The sequence below is a fragment of the Vombatus ursinus genome, unplaced genomic scaffold (assembly GCF_900497805.2).
Source record: "Vombatus ursinus unplaced genomic scaffold, bare-nosed wombat genome assembly UNPS02014935.1, whole genome shotgun sequence".
Taxonomy (NCBI): Eukaryota; Metazoa; Chordata; class Mammalia; order Diprotodontia; family Vombatidae; genus Vombatus; species Vombatus ursinus.
In genome coordinates, this window is record NW_020954713.1 from 2,618,818 (window position 1) to 2,641,789 (window position 22,972).

The following is a 22,972-nucleotide window of genomic DNA, read 5'->3' on the forward strand; positions in this document are numbered from 1 at the left end:
CTTGGATTAAAAAGACTATCTCCTGACTCGGGCAGAGATGCAATGAGCCCCACCTAGGTTAACAGTTGGCTGCTCCATGGGCCTCGAGGTGCGGGGCGCTAAGAGGAAGGTGAAACACCCAGTGGGGGAGGAGACTGAGTGTGTCTCCGGGGTTACTGCTCATACCTGAATGTATTAGAGCAGAGGGCGGTCTCATCATAGCTGGCTGGGATGTTGGCTGCCTGGTTCCCCGTGACCATTTCCTCCAGAGAGGCTTGCTGGATGACATCGAAGCTGATGCCCATGCTAGAGGCTCCTTCCATGTCATTAACATGGTGGGACTGCAAGATAGTATTTACTGCCAAGTTCTGGATGTCCAACTCCAAACATACTGTTGACAAGAAAACCCACAGCTCATGTCCTCAACCAAATCACCACAGGTGCTATTTGGAACCACCAATTAGCGCTCCCATACGGATCAGCTCTTTCCTGGAGTTCCCTCTGCTGACCATGCTGTGAAGACTCATAGCTCAGTAACAGCAGAAGTCATGGCACACAAGGGAATTGCTGCCATTTGGCCCCAACACAGCCAGGCTTCCATGAAAGAGACCCTGAGATACTGAGTAACACTATGGGGTGAACCCCTTAGAACAAACAGCAACATTTTTCTTGGTCCTCTGCAGACCAAGCCCATCACTAAGGGGCCCTGCTCCTCTCAAATGGGTGCACGCACACTCACCCGTCGAGTAACATCCAGGATTATTTATTTCCACTGAAGCTTGGTCATCAAATTCCATGACAAGGCGATTGTCATCTGCTTCTTTCCCACCTAGGTCAGGGCGGGATGTAGGAGAAAACCAGAGCAGGTGATTATGGTGTCGGAGGTGGCGAGAGAAGAAGAGATCTGAACCAAAGGTGGAGATGTCTTCTGGGAGATTCCCAACAGGAATGTGAAAATATCTGTCCAGAGAGATATAAAAAAGCTCACATTCACCAATCATCAAGGATTTATGAAGTGCCTACTATGTGCCAGGCAAGGCTGAAACAAAGTCAGAAATGAAACAGTCCTTGCCTCAAGAAGCTTTCATTCCTTTGGGGGTGGGGGGTGGGGAGTGGTATATACAACACAAACACAAGGTAAATCAAGGCAGGGGTGGACCAGCAGCTGGAGAGATCAGGAAAAGGCTCCCATAGACAGCATCAGTCACTCAAGCACAGCTTGGAAGGAACTGGGGATCAGAAGTGGCAGAGGTGATAGAGGTGGGAATGGAAGGCTGAGTGTAGAGTGAGAACACAAGGTGGCCAGTCTGGCTGAACCTGAGCACTGGGGAGGGCATAACAGAACAAGGCTGGAAAGGTCAACTGGGGCCATGTTGTACAGAGCTCTCAAAGCCGAGAAGTGGAGCTTCTCTTTAATCCCAAAGAGGGGGCCATAGGAATTTACTGAGAAACAGAGCCATATGTTTCAACCTGTACTTTAGGAAAATCCGTTCAGCAGTAATGTGGAATGTGGATTGGAGAGGGAAGAATGACACTGAGAGACCAAGCAGGGGACAGGGTTTGAACCATGTGGTGGCTGTGGATGGAGAAGGGATGGATGGGAGAGAAACTGTGGAGACAGAAACAAAATCTGGCCAGTGATTGGTCACGTGCGGAGAGGGAGCAGGAGTCAAGGTTGATGCTGTGATTGTGAACTTGGGTGACTGACAGGTCACTTGCCTAGGGAAATTTGGAAGGCAGCTTGAGTTTAGAGAGAAAAAATAATGTGTTCAATTTTGGGTATTTTTCGGACATGACATAGAAATGTCTATGGGACACTGTTCCAAATGGTCATTTGAAGATACTGGATACCTAGAGCTTAGGAGAGAGACCGGGGCTGGCTATAGAGATCTGGGAGTCATCCGCATTGAGATGATGACTAAAGCCATGAGAGCTGACAAGATCACCGAGTGAAAGGGGATAAAGAGAGAAGAGAATACTGCAAAGGGCAAAGCCTGCGGGTACATCCAGTGGAGGGCTAATCTGAATGATCACCTAGCAAAGGAGACTGAGAAGTGATCACTGCAGAAAGAGAGGAACCAAGAGAGAGTCAAGTTAAAACAATATTTGTAAGTGTCTGGACTGTAGCAGGCATTGACGCTCCTCCCCCTGCCCCTTCACATCACAAAAAGCCAGAGTGTCCAGGAGGAGGACGGGATCAAGAGCATCCCCTGCTGCACGTATTCGAGAAGGAAGAAGATTGAGAAAAGACAGCAGTTTTGTAAAGGAGAAAATGCTCAAGGGACCACAGCGCGTGCTGACTCAGAGGGGCAAGGGAGGGTGACACTGTCTCAGCGACTCCTCATCTCGTCCTCTCTGTACCACAGGCACTCTCTCCTCTCTGAGGCAAGACGGCGCTCTCCCACTCACCTACTCATCTCAAAAGCCTGAGACAGGCAAGTGTCCAGGTTGAGATAGTGCCGGATCATGCGCCGGGCTGCGTGACGCTGCCAGTCCAAGGCCCCGTAGCTAATGTCATCAGTCACACAGACTGGCACCAAGGGGAACTCCTCAAAGACAGGCATTGCAGCGGCCAGCCTCCTCAGCTCCCAGTTGGACTGTACAGCAATGAGAGTGGGGCCCCGGCGTTCCTCCTGTGAGAAAGGTGGTAAGGGAGACAAAAGACAGGTCCCACGTGTGCACGTACAGTTTGGTGGGACAGAGGCTGAGGGGACAGTCCAAAGGCGGCGATATTCCCGACAAGCTCTTACCTTGTAGCCAAGCAACAGTCGTTGGATGGCTCTATAGATAGTCTTTGGGTCAGTCTCGGCTCGCACTTCAAAAATGTGCTTGTCTGGCGGGAGGAGCTCAGGTCCCACCTTCTCCAACAGCAGGCGGTGCTCCGACGAGTACATGGAATTCAGGTTCGGCATCTGGTTACTGCGCACCTATCCCAATCACACCCCATCCTTGAGTCATACTTGTCTGTCATAGGTACAGAAAGGCTGAAGGTATGGAAGCCACTGATACATTAGGAGGATGCGGCAGGAGGCTAGCGGGACCCTGTTCGGGTCATTCAGACAGAGGCTTGATTTTCAAATAGGGTCAGGCTACCTTGAGAAATACTCCCAGGAAGGGTTATCCTTCAGACCTGGGGAGCCAAATGACCCAAGGATGGTGGCAATGCATGACTAAGAACTAACACATATATAGGAACACCCTAAAAGCCTCCCTTCTCCCTTACACACTGTAAAATTGGCAAAGATGACCAAAACATGGCAAGCCAATGTTGGGAGGATTGTGGGAAGACAGGCACAATTCACTGTGAACTACGAGTTGGTAAATCATGTTGGAAAGCAATTTGAAATTATGCAAAAAAGTGAAAAAAAGTCCTCATACTTTGCCTAAAAGATTCCACTACTGGGCTTATACCCCAAGGAAGCCACTAATGAGAAGACAGTTCCAACATACCCCAAAATATTTATAGCATCACCTTTCGTGATAGCAAAGAACTGGAAACAAAGTAGACGCCCATCAACCGGGGAACAGCTAACGGCTAACCAAATTGGGGTACATGAACATAATGGAGTGTTATGGTGTTATAATAAATGACACATGATGAATACAGAGAAGCATGGAAAGATCTACATGAACTGATGCAAAGTGAAGCGGGTAAAGCCAAGAAAACAATATACTCAATGACTAGCGATGTAAATGTCATAATAACCACAAACACAAAAATCAAAAGTAAATGTTAAAAAATTATAATGATCAAGCATGACTAAAAGTGGACACTTCCAATCTACCACTTTTCAGAAGTAGGAGGCCCACAGGTGTTAAAGATTTCACGTTTTTAGTCTTTTCAATGTATACATCAGTTGTGCCAATTTTTTTCCACTTATTTTTCTTTTTTTGTAGTAAAAATATGGGATGGTTCTTTGTGGGGAGGGGGGATACTGGGGAAAACTATGATGATGTAAAAATCAAAAGACATCAAGGAAAACTTACTAAAAAAAAACAACAAAAAAACCTCCCCTCCCAGGGAAGCATTTTTCTTCCTCACCACTCTGGAGCCAAACGTGATCCAGCCTAACAATTTATTATGGTCTCCTTCAGGATGTTCAGAGTGCCAATCACTTACCGTATCTAAGACAAACACAGAGGCTTTGCGCTGGGAGGGGATGAAGAGCCCAAAAAGGGCCTTGCTGCCCTGAGAGTGGTGATAAAGAAAGGTGTGCCGGATGCTTCCTGCAGAACAAGAGATCATCAAGCCCAGAGCTCCACAAGTAGACCACAGCAGGGCTGGGTAAGGGAGCCAGTAAAGGTCATACCTGGTTCAAGGTAGCTGAACTGCGCCAAGGAACGCATTTCCAAGTACTCTAGAGGAAAGGTCTCAGCCTCTCGGCCTGTGAGGTGCTGTACCAGCTGCCTATTGACCATGCACACGCAACCTAACTGGATGAGAGCCCGCAGCAACAACGGCACCTGGAAAGGAGTAGAGAGATGCAGACAGCATGGCAGTAAGGAAGGGCTATGGAGACAGCTCAGTCCTCCTTCATGTGACTGAGTCATATGCCTTGGCGTGAGATGTTTGGGCTCTTGTTTGGGCTCAATAGAAGGAAAAACTCCCTAACAATTGGGGCTTCCCTAAAGCAGAAGGGCCTGCCTCAGGAGGCTGCAAGTTCCCCTTCATTCCAAGCCTTCCAATGAGAGACAGATGACCTCTCAAGGGGGAAGTTGCACAGGTCAGCTAATCAGCTACAGGTTGGACCAGCGGGCCCCCCCCCTCGAATGCTGAGATTTTAGAATTTGTGCTCAAAGAGGCTCCTGACCCTTCCTTCACTCCTGCGATCAATCTATCCCTGCTTCTAATCAATTATTACCCCAGATTTGCTGTTGTTGTTCAGTCGTTTCAACTGACTGACTTTTCATGATCCCTTTTGGGTTTGTTTTGTTTCTATTTTTTTTTGTAAAGATACTAGAGTGGGTTGCCATTTCCTTCTCTAGCTCATTTTACAGATGAGGAAACTGAGGTAAACAGGGTTAAGTGACTTGCTCAGGGTCACAAAATTAGTGAATGTCTGAGACCAAATTTGAACTCAGGGCTTCCTGACCCCAGGACCGGTGCTCTATCCACTGTGCCACCTACATACTGTCAAGATATTAGGAGACACTCTGTTTTCCAGAGCTAAGGCCCAGCAAGCAAGCTGTGCCCTGAGCTTGGCATAACAACAATCCTTTGCTCTCGGCCTCTGGCCGATCTCAGCCACAGCAAAATCCCAGAATTGTTTCACATAATTACTGCATTGCTTTGACCAGTAGCAGGCATTCTCTGAGCTCGGACAAACACTGGACAAGATTGGACAAGTTCTGGTCATGAAACCCTGCTAGGACTCAAACTTGTCTCATTGATGCTGTTACCCCTCACTGTCAGGGCTTACAGCTCACTAAGCAGCCATAGGTATAAGTATTGAGATCTGCCCACACTAAAGTAGGTTGGTTCTCCCACTGGGGGGAGCCTGGCACACGTGTCTAATTCCCCTCCTTGCCTGCAAGCCGTTTCCCTTCTATAGAAAATAAACTTCTGTCTTCGTCTCTGCACAGCTCTTCTTGCCTGCTCTGTCTCTTTGGCTCTGGCTTCCGCCAAGCCACCAAACCAAAAGGTTCAGCCCAGTTGACCCTAGATAGCTAGCCTCAAAACCTCCATTCTTCTTTGTCCCCCATTTGGTCCTATAAATTCGAGCTCAGAGTGATGGTCCTTACTCTTCTCCCTTCCATCGCTGTACCCACTCTCCCTCTGAGTAAGCCTTCAGACATCCATGTTTAGACCACTGCAACAGCCTCCCAGGTGGAATCTCTGCTGGCTCTCTTCCCACCCCAATCTATGTTACATCCAGAAGCCACATGAAACTTTCTAAAATACTGTGTACACCACACTATTCTTAAGCTCAAAAACACTTTTAAATGAGTCCCTAAGACTTCATGTTCAAAACCCCGAGCTTGACAGAGCCCAAGAGACAGTAATCGTTTGGGGACATCTACTCTGGCATGCTGAACTTTTTTTTTTTTAATTAAAAAAGGTCCATTACTTTTTAGTTACCTTTCATGTACCTGTGAGAAAAATGAGGAATTCTAAGCCCTACAAGTGCCAAGTAAGTGACAGAGAGAGCAGGGAGACTTACTTGGGCCTCTGTGATCAGGGAAGGCATCATGGAAGTGGTGGGATCTGAGCTGACCCCTGAAGGGTATACCAAGGTAGAAAGGAGGGGAGTGGGCAGTGCAGACGAAGAGGACGGTTTGTGCAGTTAAGAGAACACGAGAACAGTGAGCAAACAAGCCTGGAGAGATCACAGTGTGCAGAGCAAATCAGCTCTGGAACATAAGGAAAGAGAATGGTGGGGTAGGGGGAAGAGTCTTCAGGAAGCCTAAAGCTAATCCCATCACTGACACTGTAGAAAACACATGGCTCTCCTCTTTCAGAATGGCCCTGGGCAGAATTTCAAGCCACAAGAAAGACAGTCATTCCTTTGTAGGTGAATATGTTTTTTGGACTAAGAATGGGAATTCTCATTGATCCTCTTCCCATCCACAAGATTTGGTTCTGAATAACAGCTCGAGTTATACATAGCTTACTTTACAAAGTGCTTTCCTCCCAACAAGCTTGTGAAGTAGGTGGTGCATTTACATTAACCCCCATCTTAAAGCTAAAGAAACTGAGCTTCAGAGGTAAAAGTGATTTGCACATCATTGTGCAGTATGTGGGCAAGGCTGGGACTCAGTTCGGGACTCCTGGATTTTTTTGCCAAACCTTCTTGGCTGTTGCCAAAATTCAAACCCACCCTTGACAAATACCATTGAGGATGTTTAAAAAAAACCAAACCATTATCACCTTTGAAGTTAGTTCTGAAATTCAAACTCCAACAATGTTTCAAAAGACTACATTATTGGAATAAGCATATATACTCCCAAGGGGCTACCTTGAAGAGAACAGCACTCATTCACATGTATAAATTCTATTATGTTTGTTTAAATAAATTACTCACACTACCTTATATCTAGTCAGACCCTATTTGCCGAATCTCTACAAATACACATTAGGCTACCTGAGAGCAAGTACTATATCTTACACTTTTTTTAGAGCCCCACAACACCTAATGCAGGACCCTGGACATAGCTGACATTTGCAGAATGAATGAATGATCTAGAATGGTAAATACAACTCCCACCCCAGATCTCGATGCATTCCAAAGTTAGAATTGCGCAGAGGGACAGTTACCTGGGTCTCATACACGCCCTCAATGTCCGGTGCAGACAAGTCAGCATTGATCTCATTAATATGCTCCTGGTACATGTCCTCTGGCACCGAATACTCATACAGATTATAGACCACGTTGGAACGAGGGAGGACTCTGTTCACCTGATGAAAGAATTGTGGTTTTTCCAGAACGGTCCCCAGACTGCCTGACTCCTGACTCTCACCAGCATGCTAGAATTCAACGAGGTCAAGCTCCTCATGGTTCCTCTTCACCTATTCCCGGAGGCTCATTCCTTCTTTTCAACCTCCTCCCCATCATTCTGACAGCCAGGATGATCTCCTCGTGCCTTCCCTTCCCTTCTCTCTCCATGCCACGCTCATGCTAGTTTCCCTTCCAAAGGTCTTTCTTGATCCTCTTTTGTTTATCAGAGTCCTGCCCCTTTAAGGCCCACCACTCTATCTGTCTTGACTTCCCTCATCCCATCATGTGTCTGATGAAGTAAAAGAACACATCAGCTGGAGAACTCAAGAACAGACACTATCCTGAATGGCCAAGAAGTATAATTCAAATATCAAGTGATTCTATAGCACTTCAAGGCTTATAAATTACTTTTGTCATAACCACCTTATAAAGAGAAGTGGTAGGAGCATTCTCTCTATTTTACACGTGTGGAAACTGAGGCTTAGGGAGAGTAAAGGACTTCCCCACATTCATGTTGTTAGGAGCTGAGACTGACACCCATCCCACGCTCCACCCACCAGAGCAGTATTGTCAAACTCAAAAACAGGGGCCAGTAAACCACAGATAAAGATCTCTGTGGGCCACACAGTGATTTATTTTTAAAATGTAACATTATCTACATTTTACGGTGTTTTTATTTAGTTAGATAATTCTCAATTAAATTTTAAATTGGTTTGGACTACACTCAGGAGTGTTTGAGCCCCACATTTCAGACCTCCACTCGATGCTAAGTCAGGCCTAGACATCATCAGACGTTTATCCTTTCCCACCCTGACAGCGTAGCATAGGAGAGGGGCCAGCTCAGGACTGGAACAGGACAGGCTTTCTTACAGAATCAGAGTGAAGAAAACCAAGAAAGGAAGACCAAGCAGATTACCAAAATGGGTAAGCCTGCTAAGCTCACTACCCCCTCCAATGCCACATGATGCCCATGCTATGAGAAGTCGCCTCTGGTACCTTACGGAAAGAAGGCCCATCTTCCTCCTTAGGCACACGCTGGTTCACATAAAACACACGTGGGATATTCAGCTTGATACAGTGCAGATCACTGCCAATGACAGCCCAAAGTCTGAAAAGGCCAGGTTGGTTGGTCTCACTGATCTGCAAGGAAAGAACAAAACCGTCCTGACCAGGGACATGGTTCGTTTTGCCCAAATCCTGAAGACGGCGCCACTGCCAAAGAACAGCTCCAGAATACCGCCCAGAGGACCATGGTGTCTGGTCTTCCCTCCAGCCTGGTGTGAAGGTCAGCTCACACCACTGGGATTTGCCCTCTCTCCCCTAGCCCACACCTAAGAATGACCCAAGACCTTGTTACAAGTTATTGTCACTCTCTGGGGAGATCAAAGCGCTGCGTGAATTCAGCTAAACCTAAGATCTAATTCCCGCCTTTCTCCTCCTTCCTCCACCCAGATGCACACTGTAGGTGACAGTTAGCTCCTGAGTCTCCTTATCTATCCCAGGGCCCCATTTCTCTGAAGCTTAAACCTCAAATGGCTGTGAAAAAGAGCAGATTCTTGAATTTACTGCATTCCCTGATACCCCAAAAGTGTGATTTGCTTCCCTCCCTCCATTTGGATAACATCTCCACACCTGCACAACCTGCCACGGCAAGTCCAGGATGCTGCGGGCCGTTTTCCGCAGGAAGTGCCCAAGGCCCGTGGCTGGCCCATCTCGGATGACCCCTGAGCCCAGCACACCCTCCCTGGTCTCCACACGCCGTCTCTTCCTGCGCTCTTGGCGCTGACGGGCCTGCAGCTCCCACTTCTTCTTATGGAATGTGAGCCACACAAGCCATTCTTCCTGGAAAGAAAGTGAGAAAGGGTCAGTGTAAGCAGGAAGGGAAACAGGGACAACACCCTTAACTTCTGGACATCTTGGAGGAGCGTCTCCCTTCGGACATGCTCTAAGGTCAGACAATTCCCCACAACCACCCTAGAAGCTCTACTAAGGTGCCGAAGAGGCTTCCAGATCAGGGGTCAGAGGATACAGCAGGTCCCTTTGGGGAGGTCTGAGTCACAGGAGGAGTTTAGGCCTCCAACAACCAGGGTTGTGCGCTGCCCCTCTTCATCCAGGGCCACTCAACCCCCTCACTGCTTTACCTTGGTTGTACCAAGAGATGGCGGCTGCCCCAAAATTTCTCTCCAGGATTGGGTCAACTCCAAATTCTGGGACTCTTCTTGGCTCTCTACAGGGACTCGCTTCCTTTTGGTGGCAATCGGGACTGCTGACTGCAATGGTTTGGTGAGACCAAGGTCCTCCATGTCCAGAATCCCGTGTCCCTGGCTACCTTCTGAATGCTGATTGACAGCAACCTAGAAGCAAGAAGCCAAACAGTCTAGGACAATGGTAGAGGATGTGAGTCACTGGTAGTGGGAACTCATTCCTCATGCAACCAAGCATCTGACATCTGGTCATTTCTTATGTAAGTACCACTCCCTCACCATATTAGTTACGGACTATCAGAGTGTGTTTTCAAGATGACGATGTCATAACTGACAGATCACATGATGTGTCTGAGCTAGTGATCAGGTGGAACGGAAAGAAGAGATGCTGAGGAAAAAGCAGGCTGTTCAGAAAACAAGGAAGCAGAATAAATACTATTTTATTTCCCACTGAAAGAGAAGTCAGAAATGCTTATGTCTAATGACTAGAGTGAGATTAAACAGAGAATACTTGAGAGTAGGAAGCATTTACTGAAGGAAATTTTTCAGAGAAAGAAAAAGCATCCAAGGAAATGAGATTTGCAAAAGGGTTGCTGGGAGGAATCCAGAAAGTGCTGAAATATCAGATCATGGTTAAGTGGCTAAAGAGAGAACAACAGTTTTAACTTATAAGAAAGAGGTGATGCTTTTCAGTCTAGCAAGAAAGGAGTGTTCCCTGTGGCTGGGGTGACGAATGAGCTGGCCAGGCTGGAAGGGAAACATTGAGGCAACCACAAAAGCATCATCCTTGAGATAAGTCATGTCAAGCAGGTTTAAATACCAATGCCGTATACCTGCATTGCTGTGAACTCTGTCTCTCGCATCCTAGAGACAGACAGTCCCTTGACAATGCACCCCTTCTCTGTCCTCACCAGGGTCCTTCTTACCTGTCTCTTGCCCTCATGGATAAATAGCTCACTGATCTTCTTCTGCTTATATATATCATGCTTCTCCATCAGCTTCTTGTGTAGCCAGTCAGGGTGTCGGACGCGTGGCACTGGGTTCTTTACCTAAAGAAAGCAAGCATCGCAATCAGGGAAAGGTACCTGTCTAGTTCTTGGGCCAGACTGGGCCCTCCTCACTGTAGTTCTCAGTCTCACCTGCTGCAGGGCTGCAGGGATGGTGATGATCTTCTGGATGGCACTCCCAAGTCTTTCAATGTAGTAATCCCAGTCCAGGATCTATATATGAATGTGGTTCAGAAAAACACAATCAGAGCACCAAGGACCATGGGAAACAGAAAGCGCATGTTGGAGAACAGGTAGAAATTGAACTTGATGTCCTCTGCTCTTGTCTTTTCTACATCAACGCCACAATTATAGAGTTCTGTGACTGTAGAAACTCATTGGGCTTCACAAAAAGGAAGGCCAAGGAGGCAGCATGATCCAGGGGAAGGAGTGCTGGCTTTGGTTACTGAGCAGCTAATGGTTCAAATCTTATCTCTGCTTCATCCTACCTGTGTGACCACAAGCACATCACTTGACCTCTCTGAGCCTCAGTTTCCTCATCTGTAAAATGAGAGGCCTGGACTAGATGACCCACACGGTCCCTTCCAATTCTAAATCTACATCAGGTGTCATCCAAGGAGAACACCTGAGGAATCCTGGATATTCTCATCTGTCAGACTTCCCCTCCTAAGATGTTGGGCATAGAAAAGTTTTATCACTTACTGTCCGAATGTCAAAGTCTTGTAGGGAAGAGCTCTTGAGCCATTTCCGGAGGAAGTGTTTCCTTACTGTGGGTTCTGCTTGGAAAATTGCAAGTGGGATGGCCCTAGGTGACACAGCAATGTCCGTGTTATTTGCCGAAGAGACCCAGCACCATCTCTACCCAATTATCCAGGCCAAAATGTGCTCCCTGACAAATCCCACTGCTTGGCCTGTAAAATGGTTGTAATCCAATCAGAGCTATCCCAGAGAGACTCAGTTAACGCTTAATCTTGCTTGACCGTAATGCACACATCTGTCCTTGAACTTCTGGCTCAAGTTTTCTCCCTGCACCATCACCGTCTGGGGTTCTTGTAATAATTACCTCTCTGTGACTGGAGACCCTTCCGGTTTGCGGGAAATGATGAAGCGACAGCTCAGCCCAGCATCCTTCACCATCTGGTCCCCCAAGAACTCCGCCAGCCTCTTAGCCGTACTAATGGACGTGGACTTTTGTTCTCCATAGTCTTCCAGTTTCCGAGACATGGAGCGGTTTTCAGAGATCAGTTCGAACAGCTCTGAGTCAGGCATGTTGGCTGCCTGGGGAAGACAGTCCACAAACCAGTTCTAGGGATATGCTAACAAGCACTGAAACCCTTAGATCATCCCTCATGTGGAATTCTCCATTTCACCACCTCTACAGCCTGAATAGATTTACAGCAGAATATCATGGAAAATAGAATGGACTGGAGGTTAGGAAAATGGGGGTTCTACTTCTGGAAATGCCACAAATGCCTTTTGACCTTTCACCTATCATTGAACCTTTTACTGTTACTGTCCAGTCGTTTCAGCTGTGCCTGACTCTTCCTGCCCCCATTTGGGGTTTTCTTGGAAAAGATACTGGAGTAGTTTGCCATTTTCTTTTCCAGTTCATTTTGCAGATGAGGAAACTGAGGCAAACAGGGTTAGGTGACTTGCCCAGGGTCACACAGCTAGTAATTATCTGAGTCTGGATTTGAACTCAGGTCTTCTTAACTCCAGGCCCAGTGCTCTATCCACTGTGCCACCTAGCTGCCCCATTTAACCTGACTTTCTGCATTTGTTATAAAGGGGAGGGATAGGAATTAAGAATAAATGATCTTGAAGGTCCTTTACAACTCTACTATTCTATGATTCTCTGAATTAGCTGAGGGATATTTTAGAAAAGCATTAGTGAGGAACTTCCTTTTGTCAGAATTCGCTAAGCCTGAGGGTTTATTTGCCTCCTGAGGCCGAGGGGGTATGGCTCTTCTTGGTTCCTTGTGCCTGCCTCCCTTGGAGACCTACATGACAATGCTAAGCAGGACAGTGTCAGGGAGTGACTGCTAGAACCAGACTCTGAAGACCTGGGTTTGACGCTTTCAGCTCTGTGACCTCAGCCAAGCCCATTCATCTCTCACAGCTTTAACACGAGGACAATTCTTGTACTACCTATGGCCCAGACTCATAGCGAGGATCAAATGAGATCCATCAACAAGCATTCAGTGTCCGCTACTCACTGGGCTAGGCATTGAGATTACAAAGATAAGGACAAAACTGCTCTGCCCTCAAAGAGCTTACATTCTCTGGGGGAAACAGCATGTAATATATACAAAATAAATAAAAGATAATTTCTGGTGGGTCATTAGCAGCTTGAGGGAGCAGGAAAGGCCACACATAGGAGATGATGTTTGAGCTGAACTTCCAAAGATATTAAGAAAATTGTAAAAAAGAAAAGATGCTAGAAAGGTGCCAACAAACCCGACTCCTATGTGAGCAGGCAGCCCTGCAGCCTTTGGGTGAAGACATGCAGTGAGGGGAAACCTCCACCCCTCATGGCAGTCTGCTCCACTTCTGGGCAGCTAAGCATTAGGGAGATTGTCTTTATAACTTGAACCTTCTTCTCTGTAACAATGTTCCTAGCTCTGCCCCTGTGTCTAATCCCTCTTTGACACGGGATGCCCTTCAAATATGGGAAGACAGTCATCCTGACCTGTGAATAAAGTATATTCACTGCATATGCACAATGTGCTGTGACTGCCACAAGTAAAAATAATGCACCCCTGGGGGCAATACTTACCCTGCTGTAGAGCACGTCTAGCCAATAATCTGCTACTTTGGCAACAGACGCATACACCTCCTCCAAAGTGCTGCCCTTAAGGAATGCTTCAAACACTGATGACTGGAAGATCTTAATCAGCTGAAGTTCTCCACGCCTTTTGACCTCGAAGCCCTTTAGCTCAGCCAAGGAGCCATCTTCATTGAACACAGCATATCTGCAACAGTTAGCGGACGTGTCCTTTAACCTTCTCTTTCGTTTGCAGGTGGGTTGCCGTGCCCCTCCATGGCCTGCTGCTGCTCTTGAGCCAAGAGCTTTTCTATTCCCGTAGGAGCACTGTCACAGGCACACAGACAGTTTAAAGTACCATAACCATTGATAGTCCTGCTATCCACATCTCATTCTGGCACGGAGGAGACACTGGGTTCTCAAAGGCTATAAGCTCTAGCAGATCCGATGAAGCTAGAAGGGCCTGGTGTTGGCTATTATCAGGAGACTAGCTCTGTTAAGCTCAAAGAGGCTCATTTCTGGGTTGGCTGCATGGAAACGGATATTTTGGAAACAGCAGCTCTCAAAGCCCATCTGCCAACTGGGTTAGTGACAGAAAGGAAACTCAAAACCAGTAGCAAAAACCCCTCAAAGAAATTATTCTTCCCGTTCAAAGTCTGGCCATCGATTCGTTAGGAATTAGCAGAACTTCCTACTCTTTGTCCTGTCAGCTGATGCAAATGCCAGATCCTCAACCTTCAGCCAGCCAGTCTACACACACTAAACCCAATTCTACAGGCAATATTCTCTGACTAGGGAGACTGACACCTACCTTTTCTTCAGTTTCTTCCCCTCCTCTTTGGAAGCTGGAAGAATCATAGCGAGGTACGGGCCATCCACTTCAAAGAAGATGCTGTTCTCTGAGCGGGTGATGTATGTGAGGGAAGTGGGCTCAGTGAGCTCCTGATACTGGTCATTTGTGAAGCCTTCCTGCAGACCAAAAGACAAAAATTCTCTTCCATTCTACAGAGCTAGGGTCCCCAGAGCTCTAGGAATTGCCCAAGTGGAAAGGGAAAAACAAACAATGACTTATTGGAACAAATCAGACAAGGCCACCACATCTCTAAGCCTTTCCCTTCCCTTCGTCAATCTGGTTCAGGCTAGTTAGCAACAATCAGAGCAAATAAATAAAGGATGCACCCTAAGCTCTATGCTTGTACTGGAAGGCTCTGGGAACCAGCAAATCAACACTCCTGAACTCAGGGTAGGGTTTTCACTTCCACAATCTTCAAGTAGCCTCTGCGTCAGCTCCCTTTGTAATCTGTATCATCACCAAGGCTGCTCAATCTTTCTGTGAGAAAGATGAACTTTTCATTTCTCAGAAGCTGTGAGGTAAAGAAGGTGAGGTTTATGTTTATATGTTAATACCAAAGACTGTACAAACAAGAGGGTATCTGGGCTGCTGGATACACTGCCCTGTCCCTAGAGAATGCAGGCTAACTGTGGAGAGGAGAGCCCAGCAGAGAAATGACTCTGGAGGCAGCCACCTGGAGAACTCCAAGATAAGGGGTCTAGGTCCAGCAGGAAAAATGTATTTGCCAATGGGAAAAACAACACGCTCAAAATCAGAAAAACAGTAACAGAGAAGGATGAGTTGTTATTCTGCATCAGTTTAAGAGATGTTATTGCAGTTCTAAGGGTGGCTTTGTTAAAAGGTTTAATCAGGAACTAGACACCTTTCTAATACCTCCAAGGTTAGGTCTCTACAATACAACTTCATTTTTTTGTTAGAAATAAAACAGAATTTGTCAAATTCAAAATTGAAATAAAAATACATTCCAATTCTAAATATACAGGGAGTCTCTGCTTTTCAACACAGTTTCTAAGAAACCCTATTGTAAAGAGTATCACATAATCCCACAGGAAATAATTGCTTGTATTTCTGAGGAAAGAACTAGGCAACAAATAAATCCTCAGTGATATATCACTAGAACAAAGATGTGACATTTATAAACTTTTAAACATTTTAAGGAGAAAAAGGATACTCCATGAGGACTGCACACTGGTTACACAAAGCTCCTTAATAGTATTAGGCATACATACAGCCCATTAACAGAGGTCCACGTCATCTAGCCACATCACCATATTCAAATACTTGCAGTAATCTACCAAACTCCAGGTCACTCTACTTCCTTTCTCAAGGAGTCTGATGTCCAGATCGTAATCCAACTACTCACAGTCCTACTATACCCTGGAGTCTCTTACCCCTTGTCCTCTGGCCTCTCATGCCAAGCTAACCCCCCACTCTGTGCTACTTCTACAATCTATCTTCTCCCATTCTTATTAATGGGGCAGCCCTAAGATCATGTCTCTGGAAGCCCCCCAATTTCTCACAGGGTAGGGGTCTACTGAGAAATTGGGAGGCTTCCAAAGACATGATCTTAAGGCTGGGGCCTCAGCACTCCATCATTATGACTGTGCTACTGAGAGCCACTAGAGGAAGTCACGACCATGCTGACTCAGTCCACCACAGATTTAATCTTAACTCGGCTCTCATCACTGCAGGACAATGTTCCATTATTCCCCAACTCCTGGTCATGCTCCCTCCAGGGACCATTACAAATCTTCTGTCTTAAGTCTTCTATGCCATCTCTCTCCAGTACATCTCAGTAGAGGACCTCAATTTAGAAAACCAAGACATCTGTCTTTGGGTTCTTCTCCCCCACTGCACTCCTCCAAGGCCCACAACAGCACCCTCCGTCATTCTTCATTCTGGTCTTGGAGGAAGAAGTGACTTCTCCTGCCAAGATCAATCCCTCTACTGATGCCCTTGATTCTGAACCTTCCTTTCTCCTCCAGGAGGATGTCCCTTTGATCTATCCCTCCCTTTCCTCCTCAGTCTTTTCTTACCTACTGCTCTTTTCTCACTGCCTACAGGTCTCCTAATCCTCAAGAAAACTGGATATAATCATGCTATCCCTTCACAATGTTATCATTAATCCTTTCACACTCAAAATCTTACAAAAAGGCATCATTTCTAAAAGATACAGAGAATTGAGTCAAATTTATAAGAATATAAGTCATTCTCCAAATGATAAATGGTCAAAGAATATGAACAGGCAGTTTTCAGAAATAATCAAAGCTATCTATAGTCATATGAAAAAATGCTCTGAATCACTACCAATGAGAGAAATACAAATTAAAACAACTCATGAGGTACCACTTCACACACTCACATTGGCTAATATAAAAGAAAAGGAAAATGACAAATGTTGGAGGGGATGTGGGGAAATTGGGACACTAATGCAGAGTTGTGAACTGATCCAGCCATTCTAGAGAACAACTTCAAACTATGCCCAGAGGGCAACCAAACTGTGCATACCCTTTGACCTAGCAGTACCACTACCAAGTCTGTATCACAAAGAAATTAAAGAAAAAGAGAAAGGACCTATGTGCACAAAAATATTTATAGCAGCTCTTTTTGTTGTGGCAAAGAACTGGAAATTAAGGGGATGCCCATCAATTGGGGAACAGCTGAACAAGTTATGGTATATGAATGTGACGGAATACTATTGTGCTATAAGAAATGATGAGCAACTAAATCACTATTGATTAGAGAAATGCAAATTAAAACAAACTCTGAGGTACCACATCACACCTATCAGATTGGCTAACATGACAAAACGGAAAAATGATAAATGTTGGAGAAGATGTGGGAAAACTGGAACACTAATGCGCCTTGTTGGTGGAGTTGTGAACTGATCCAACGATTCTGGAGCACAATTTGGAACTATGCTCAAAGGGCTATAAAAATACATATATCAACTTATTTTATATTATATTATTTATATTATGTATATTTATATTATTATACATTTTCTATTATGAAATATAAAAAATATAAAAAATATAAAACTATGCATACCATTTGACCCAGAAATACCACTTCTAGGTCTGTATCCTAAAGAGATCATAAAAAAGGGAAAAGAACCCACATATACAAAAATATTTAGCAGCTCTTTTTGTGGTGGCAAAGAATTGGAAATTAAGAAGATGGCCACCAACTGGGGAATGGCTGAACACGTTGTGGTATATCAATGTAATAGAACACTATTGTTCCATAAGAAATGGTGAGCAGGTGAACTTCAGAAAAACCTGGAATGACTTGCATGAACTGATGCAGAGTGAAGTGAGCAGAACCAGAACACTGTGCACAGTAACAGCAACACTGTGCAATGACTGACTTTGTTAGACTTAGCTCTTCTGAGCAATGCAATGATCTAAGACAATTCCATGAGTCCTTTGTCCTCACCCAGAGAAAGAACTATGGAGTCTGAATGCAGATTGAAGCATACCATTTTCTCTTTTTTTGTTGTTTTTTTGTTTTTTCTTTCTCATGTTTTTTCCCTTTTGTTCTGATTCTTCTTTCACAACATGACTAACGTGGAAATATGTTTAATATGATTGTACATGTATAGTCTATACCAAATTGCATACCGTTTTGGTGAAGGGGGAGTGGAGGGAGAGGGAGAAAACTTAGAACTCAAAATCTTATAAAAGTGAATGCTGAAAACTACTAACAAATTAATTAATTGATTTTAAAAAAAGAAAAATAAAATGACAAGCAGGATGGCTTCAGAAAAACCTAGTAAGACTTACATGAACTGATGCAAAGTGAAATAGGCAGAACGAGAGAACAATCTACATAGTAACAGCAACATTGTACAATGATCAAACTGTGAAATGACTTAAGCATTCTGATCAATACAATGATTGATCCAAGACAATTCTGAGACTTAGGATGAAAAATGCGATTGACCTCTAGAAAAAGAACTGATGGAGTATGAATGCAGATTGAAGCATAACTTTTTCATTTTTGTTTTTCTTGTTTTTTGGCAACATGGCTAATATGGAAATATGTTTTGCATGATTTTGCATGTATAACTGATATCACATTTCTTACCTTCTTGGGTGGGAGGAAGAGAATTCAGGAACTCAAAAAAAAATTTTTTAATTAATGTTCAAAATAAATAAATAATAAATTAGGAAAAAGAAATCTTACAAAAAAATTGTTCTTATTCCTTTCACCTCCTCATTCTCCACTCCTCAATTTTTTGCAACCTGTCTTTCAACTCCAACAGTCTACTGAGACTATTCTGTTCCAAGTTATCAATAAATAGGTAAATGCTAAATTCGATGACTTTTCTAAGTCTCCACCTTAATTTGACCTCTATACCTTTTAACACTATCACCCCCCAACCTGTGTTTCAATAATACTACCACTTACCTATATCACTACTGATCCTTAGCCTCCTTTCCTGGAGACAATCAATCATCCTTCTCCTATTTCCTAAGTATGGGTGTCCCCAAAGGTTTTATGTCCTGGGCCCTCATCCCTTCTCTCTATATGCTCTTTCCCTTGATGTATACTGGGGAGATTATTTTGGCAACTTCCATGCCCGTGGTTCAATTAGCATCTCTTTATAGATGACTCCCAAACCTATATATCCAGTACTAATTACTCTCCTGAACTCTAGTCCCACTCCAGTCAACTGGACTAGCCAGAGACTAGACTAGAACTCTCACTCAGACATCCCCACCAAGACGTTCCCTTCGGACCCTAAGACTCTGCGTGTTCATAACGTCGTCTTCCTCTTGAAACCTGCCCTTCTTCCACGTTTCCCTATTTCTCTCAAGCGCAACACCGGCATTCCACTTACCCTATGTCACCTTTGACTCTTCCTTTCCCTCAATTCTCATAACTAATCAGTTGCCAAATCTTACTGATTTTACTTCTACGACATCACTTAAAGCTATTTTCTTCTCCCCACTCACACATGGCCACTACCTTAGTTCAGGTGCTTGTTAAACTATAGCCTCAGCATTGGTCTCCCTGCATCCAATCTTTATCCCCTGCAAACTACCTTTACAAAGTTGTCAAAATAATCTCCCCAACATACAGATCTGACACTAGCTCAAAAATTACCATTGGCTCCCTATTGCCTCCAGGACAAAGTATAACTTCATATGGCATTTAAAGTCCTCCAAAATCAGGCTCCAATTTATCTTTTCTAGATGTATTTCACAGGCCTCCCCTTCATGCACTAAACTTTTCAGTCTAATTAACAATAACTGTAGTTAACATTTGCGTAGAGCTTAAAAGTTTGCAAAGTGCTTTACCAAACAAGGAAGCAAGCAAGCAGCTATTACACATCTACTGTAGGCATGGTGATATGTGTTGGGAGACAAAAATGAAACAGTCCTTGTCCTCAGGAAGCTTATATTCTAATAGGGAAACAACAAGTACATTGATTAGATATACAAAATATACACAAAATAAGTACAAAATCATTTTGAAGGGAAGGACACTAGCATCTGGGAGGATCAGGAAAGGTTTCATGTAAAAGATGGCACTTAGACTGACTTTTGAAGGAAACAAAGCAGAGGTGAATTCCAGGCATGGAAAACAACCAGTACAAACATACAGAGTTGAGAAATGGAGTGACATGTGTGAAGAACATCAAGAAAGCCTGTTTGGTTTCACTGCAGAGCACAGGAATGGAACAATGTACATAACAAGGTTCAAAAGATAGTTTAGGACAAGGTCACAAAGTACTTTAAAAAACAAATATACAGAAGGGCAGCTAGGTGGCCTTGGAGTCAGGAGGACCTGAATTCAAATCTGGCCTCAAACATTTGACACTTACTAGCTGTGTGACCCTGGGCAAGTCACTTAACCCCAATTGCCTCACCAAAAAAAAAAAAAAAGTTTGCTGATATCTAGGGGCAGGTAGGTGGCATAGCGGATAGAGCACTAGACTTGGAGTCAGGAGGACCTAAGTTCAAATGTGGCCTCAGACACATAACACTTACTAGCTGTGTGACCGTGGGCAAGTCACTTAACCCCATTGCCTAACCAAAACAAAACAAAACAAAAAACAACAAACAAACCACAAAAACAAAACAAAACCAAAAAAACCCCAAAAATACATTATCTTCATTTGAATTTACTATTATTGCCCCCATCTTAGAGATGAGGAAACAGATGCTCAGGATCATATAACTAGTAAGTACTGAAAATAGGATGTGATTCTTCTGATTCTGAGTCCAATACTCTACCCATCACACCTTCTTTCTCCCTGCAGCAAAAATTTCAAAATCATTCCACTGACCTACAGTTAAAAGATTTTTGAGATTATTTCTGCTTCCCCCTTTTGCCACTAGATGTCATGATTGTTTATTATTAAGTTGTCAAAGATGCCAAAACTTTTCAAAGCTGTGAAAAAAGAAATGGAGGCTGATGTGGAGTCGTGTCAAATGAACATGAGGTACAAAACTTGGCTTTGATTTCTCTGAAAGCAACTAAACAGTAAGAGAAAATTATTTCCAATTTATTTTTCTTTCTCTCATCTTTCATCTTTTACCTCCATATGTCTCTAGCTTTCTCTGTTATACCAGTCAGTAACAATGCTGATGTCTTCTGGACTTCAATAACCCAATAAAGAATACATTTTTCAAAAAACTTCATAACAGCTGCAGATACAATCTCTGGCTTTGCCTATAAGCAACCAGGACCTGCTGAGTAGTAGGATGATTTGGGCAATGCCAGCAGTGGGCATTAGATGGAAATTAGAACCAGTGAGTGGCATAACCAGAGTATAAACATAGGTAATAAAGGGAAATCCCAGAGAGATGATCAGCCCCAGGAGCTTCAGTAATGGGCAGTAAGGCAGTAGGTAATGATGAAGCAAGTGGTCAGAACCCAACAGGGAATCAGTGCAGAGATAGGCAATGGGAAGCAGGACATCATGCTGGGAACCACGGAAAAGTATGAAGTACAAGGTTTGCATTACTCACAATCGACAATGCAAGAAACCAGTAGCTCAAACTAAGATGTGAATGAGACCAGTGACAGAGCTGACTTGACACTGAGCTATATTACCCATGGGCCCAAGGGTTACTTATAACTCTGCTGTTCTAATACCTAGGAAGAAGCTGAGCTGGCAGGTTAAATGTGGAGAGATGTGGAGTACAAACAATGAGGTTAGTTATTACATTGAATGAATCTAGCCATGACTTTTCCTTCTCCTACTCAGCTTGGAGAATCCTACCTGGTATCATAGAGGATCCCCATCCTTGGCTTTACCCAGGAACAGGATGAAGGAACATTATACCTGTACAAGTATTAATGTCAAAGTATTTTCTGGGTACCGGATAGAAAATACAATTTCAATAAAATCGATATGGAAAAACAAAGAAATGGTCTGCTCTTAGGTAATGCCTGACAGATGCACTAATTATAATAATCAAGCTAAGCCCCAGGGAAAAGAAAATTTACCTCCTCAATGGAAAAAGGGAGATGGGAGACTGTGGGTATAGAACGCCGCATATGTTGTCCAATGTGGCTAAAGGGGTGGTGGTTTTGCCGAATGGTTTTAAAAATCTTTGTGACAAAGGTCTACTGGGTAGAACGTACACTTGGAAATGAACGTGACATAAAACCAAAAGGCATCAATAAACCTTAAGAAATAAAGAAACTCACCTTCACCATGATGTTTAACATAGCTCCAGGGTAGGAGATGGTCACCTTGGGCTTCTTTGCATTGGTTGACTTGATGACAAAATTTTCTGGGAAGCTGTTTGGTAGGACACACCAGATTCCATCTGTGTCAAGCTCTAGAGGTCTCCTGTAAAGGAAGAGAGATGCAAAGACACGTGGACAACGCTATAGGGCACCCCTGAAAGTTTGGAGGCCATCCTGATGTCCTGTCATGTACCTAGCCAGGTGCAGGCATATCAGCGTCTATGCCTGATCAAAAAGGGATCGGCCAAACTTTGTAAGATGGATGGCGGATGTCTGTCTTCTGCTTCCTATTTTGTAGCAATCCCTGGTTTCTATATCCTTAGGTATCTTACTATGGACACTGATATTCCATTCTGTCTTGTGTATCTTAGAATCACTGAGTTGGCAAAGGCCTTAGTGACCTTCCAGTCCAACGTCCACCCATAAATACCTAATATGGTATCAAGGGATTATGAGATGAAGACAATAGGGAAAGAGGGAGCTCACTTTGAATGGTCTTGAATTGTTCAGTGAAGAGGTAAGGAGAGGGGAGGAAGGGGAGAAAGGACAGGGGTCTTGAAGAGGAAAGAGAAGGTTTGGAATAACTTGTGTGTAGTGAGACAGAGAATCATTTAGGGAGGAAAAAAGGGACTGCCTTGCTTCACTGAGGACCTGGCTGAAGTTGGACAGCATGAATTTGTAATGTACCTGGTCCCTACTATTCCTTCAAACCCTATAGTTCCTCTCCCTTTCCCAAACTCGAAAAATGTGTCTATATTTGCTACCTACATCTCCTCCCCACTCTTTCCTCAAATATTGGCAAAATGGCTTTCAACTGCATCACACAAATGAAACTATTTTCTTTGAAGTTACCTTAATTGCAATTAAGATTTCTCAATCACAAAACTTTTCTCAGTCCTCATCCTACTCAACCTATCTGCTGCATGTGACACTGTTGGACATCCTCTCCTTTGTCTGCCTCAGTTTTTTCAACTGTAAAATGGGACAATAATAGCACCCACCTCACAGGATTATTGTGA

The 22,972-nt window shown here is 44.3% G+C and overlaps 1 protein-coding gene across 2 annotated transcripts in view; it reads right to left on the bottom strand.

Annotated features, from left to right (window-relative positions):
• POLE (DNA polymerase epsilon, catalytic subunit) overlaps positions 1–22,972 on the bottom strand; it is a 66,899-nt gene that overhangs the window by 14,904 nt on the left and 29,023 nt on the right. Inside the window, exons 23-39 of one of the 2 annotated variants that reach the window (XM_027844177.1) lie at positions 21,912–22,056; positions 14,202–14,359; positions 13,403–13,598; positions 11,690–11,904; positions 11,329–11,431; positions 10,759–10,839; positions 10,546–10,668; positions 9,557–9,769; positions 9,057–9,257; positions 8,412–8,555; positions 7,235–7,375; positions 4,290–4,443; positions 4,100–4,206; positions 2,730–2,906; positions 2,389–2,612; positions 719–939; positions 166–370 (exon numbers count right to left, since the gene is read on the bottom strand). In XM_027844177.1, coding sequence (XP_027699978.1) covers positions 166–370; positions 719–939; positions 2,389–2,612; positions 2,730–2,906; positions 4,100–4,206; positions 4,290–4,443; positions 7,235–7,375; positions 8,412–8,555; positions 9,057–9,257; positions 9,557–9,769; positions 10,546–10,668; positions 10,759–10,839; positions 11,329–11,431; positions 11,690–11,904; positions 13,403–13,598; positions 14,202–14,359; positions 21,912–22,056 — 2,808 coding nt within the window. Of the gene's footprint in view, positions 1–165; positions 371–718; positions 940–2,388; positions 2,613–2,729; positions 2,907–4,099; positions 4,207–4,289; positions 4,444–7,234; positions 7,376–8,411; positions 8,556–9,047; positions 9,258–9,556; positions 9,770–10,545; positions 10,669–10,758; positions 10,840–11,328; positions 11,432–11,689; positions 11,905–13,402; positions 13,599–14,201; positions 14,360–21,911; positions 22,057–22,972 lie in introns of both variants that reach the window. The other variant, XM_027844175.1, reaches the window with a different exon arrangement.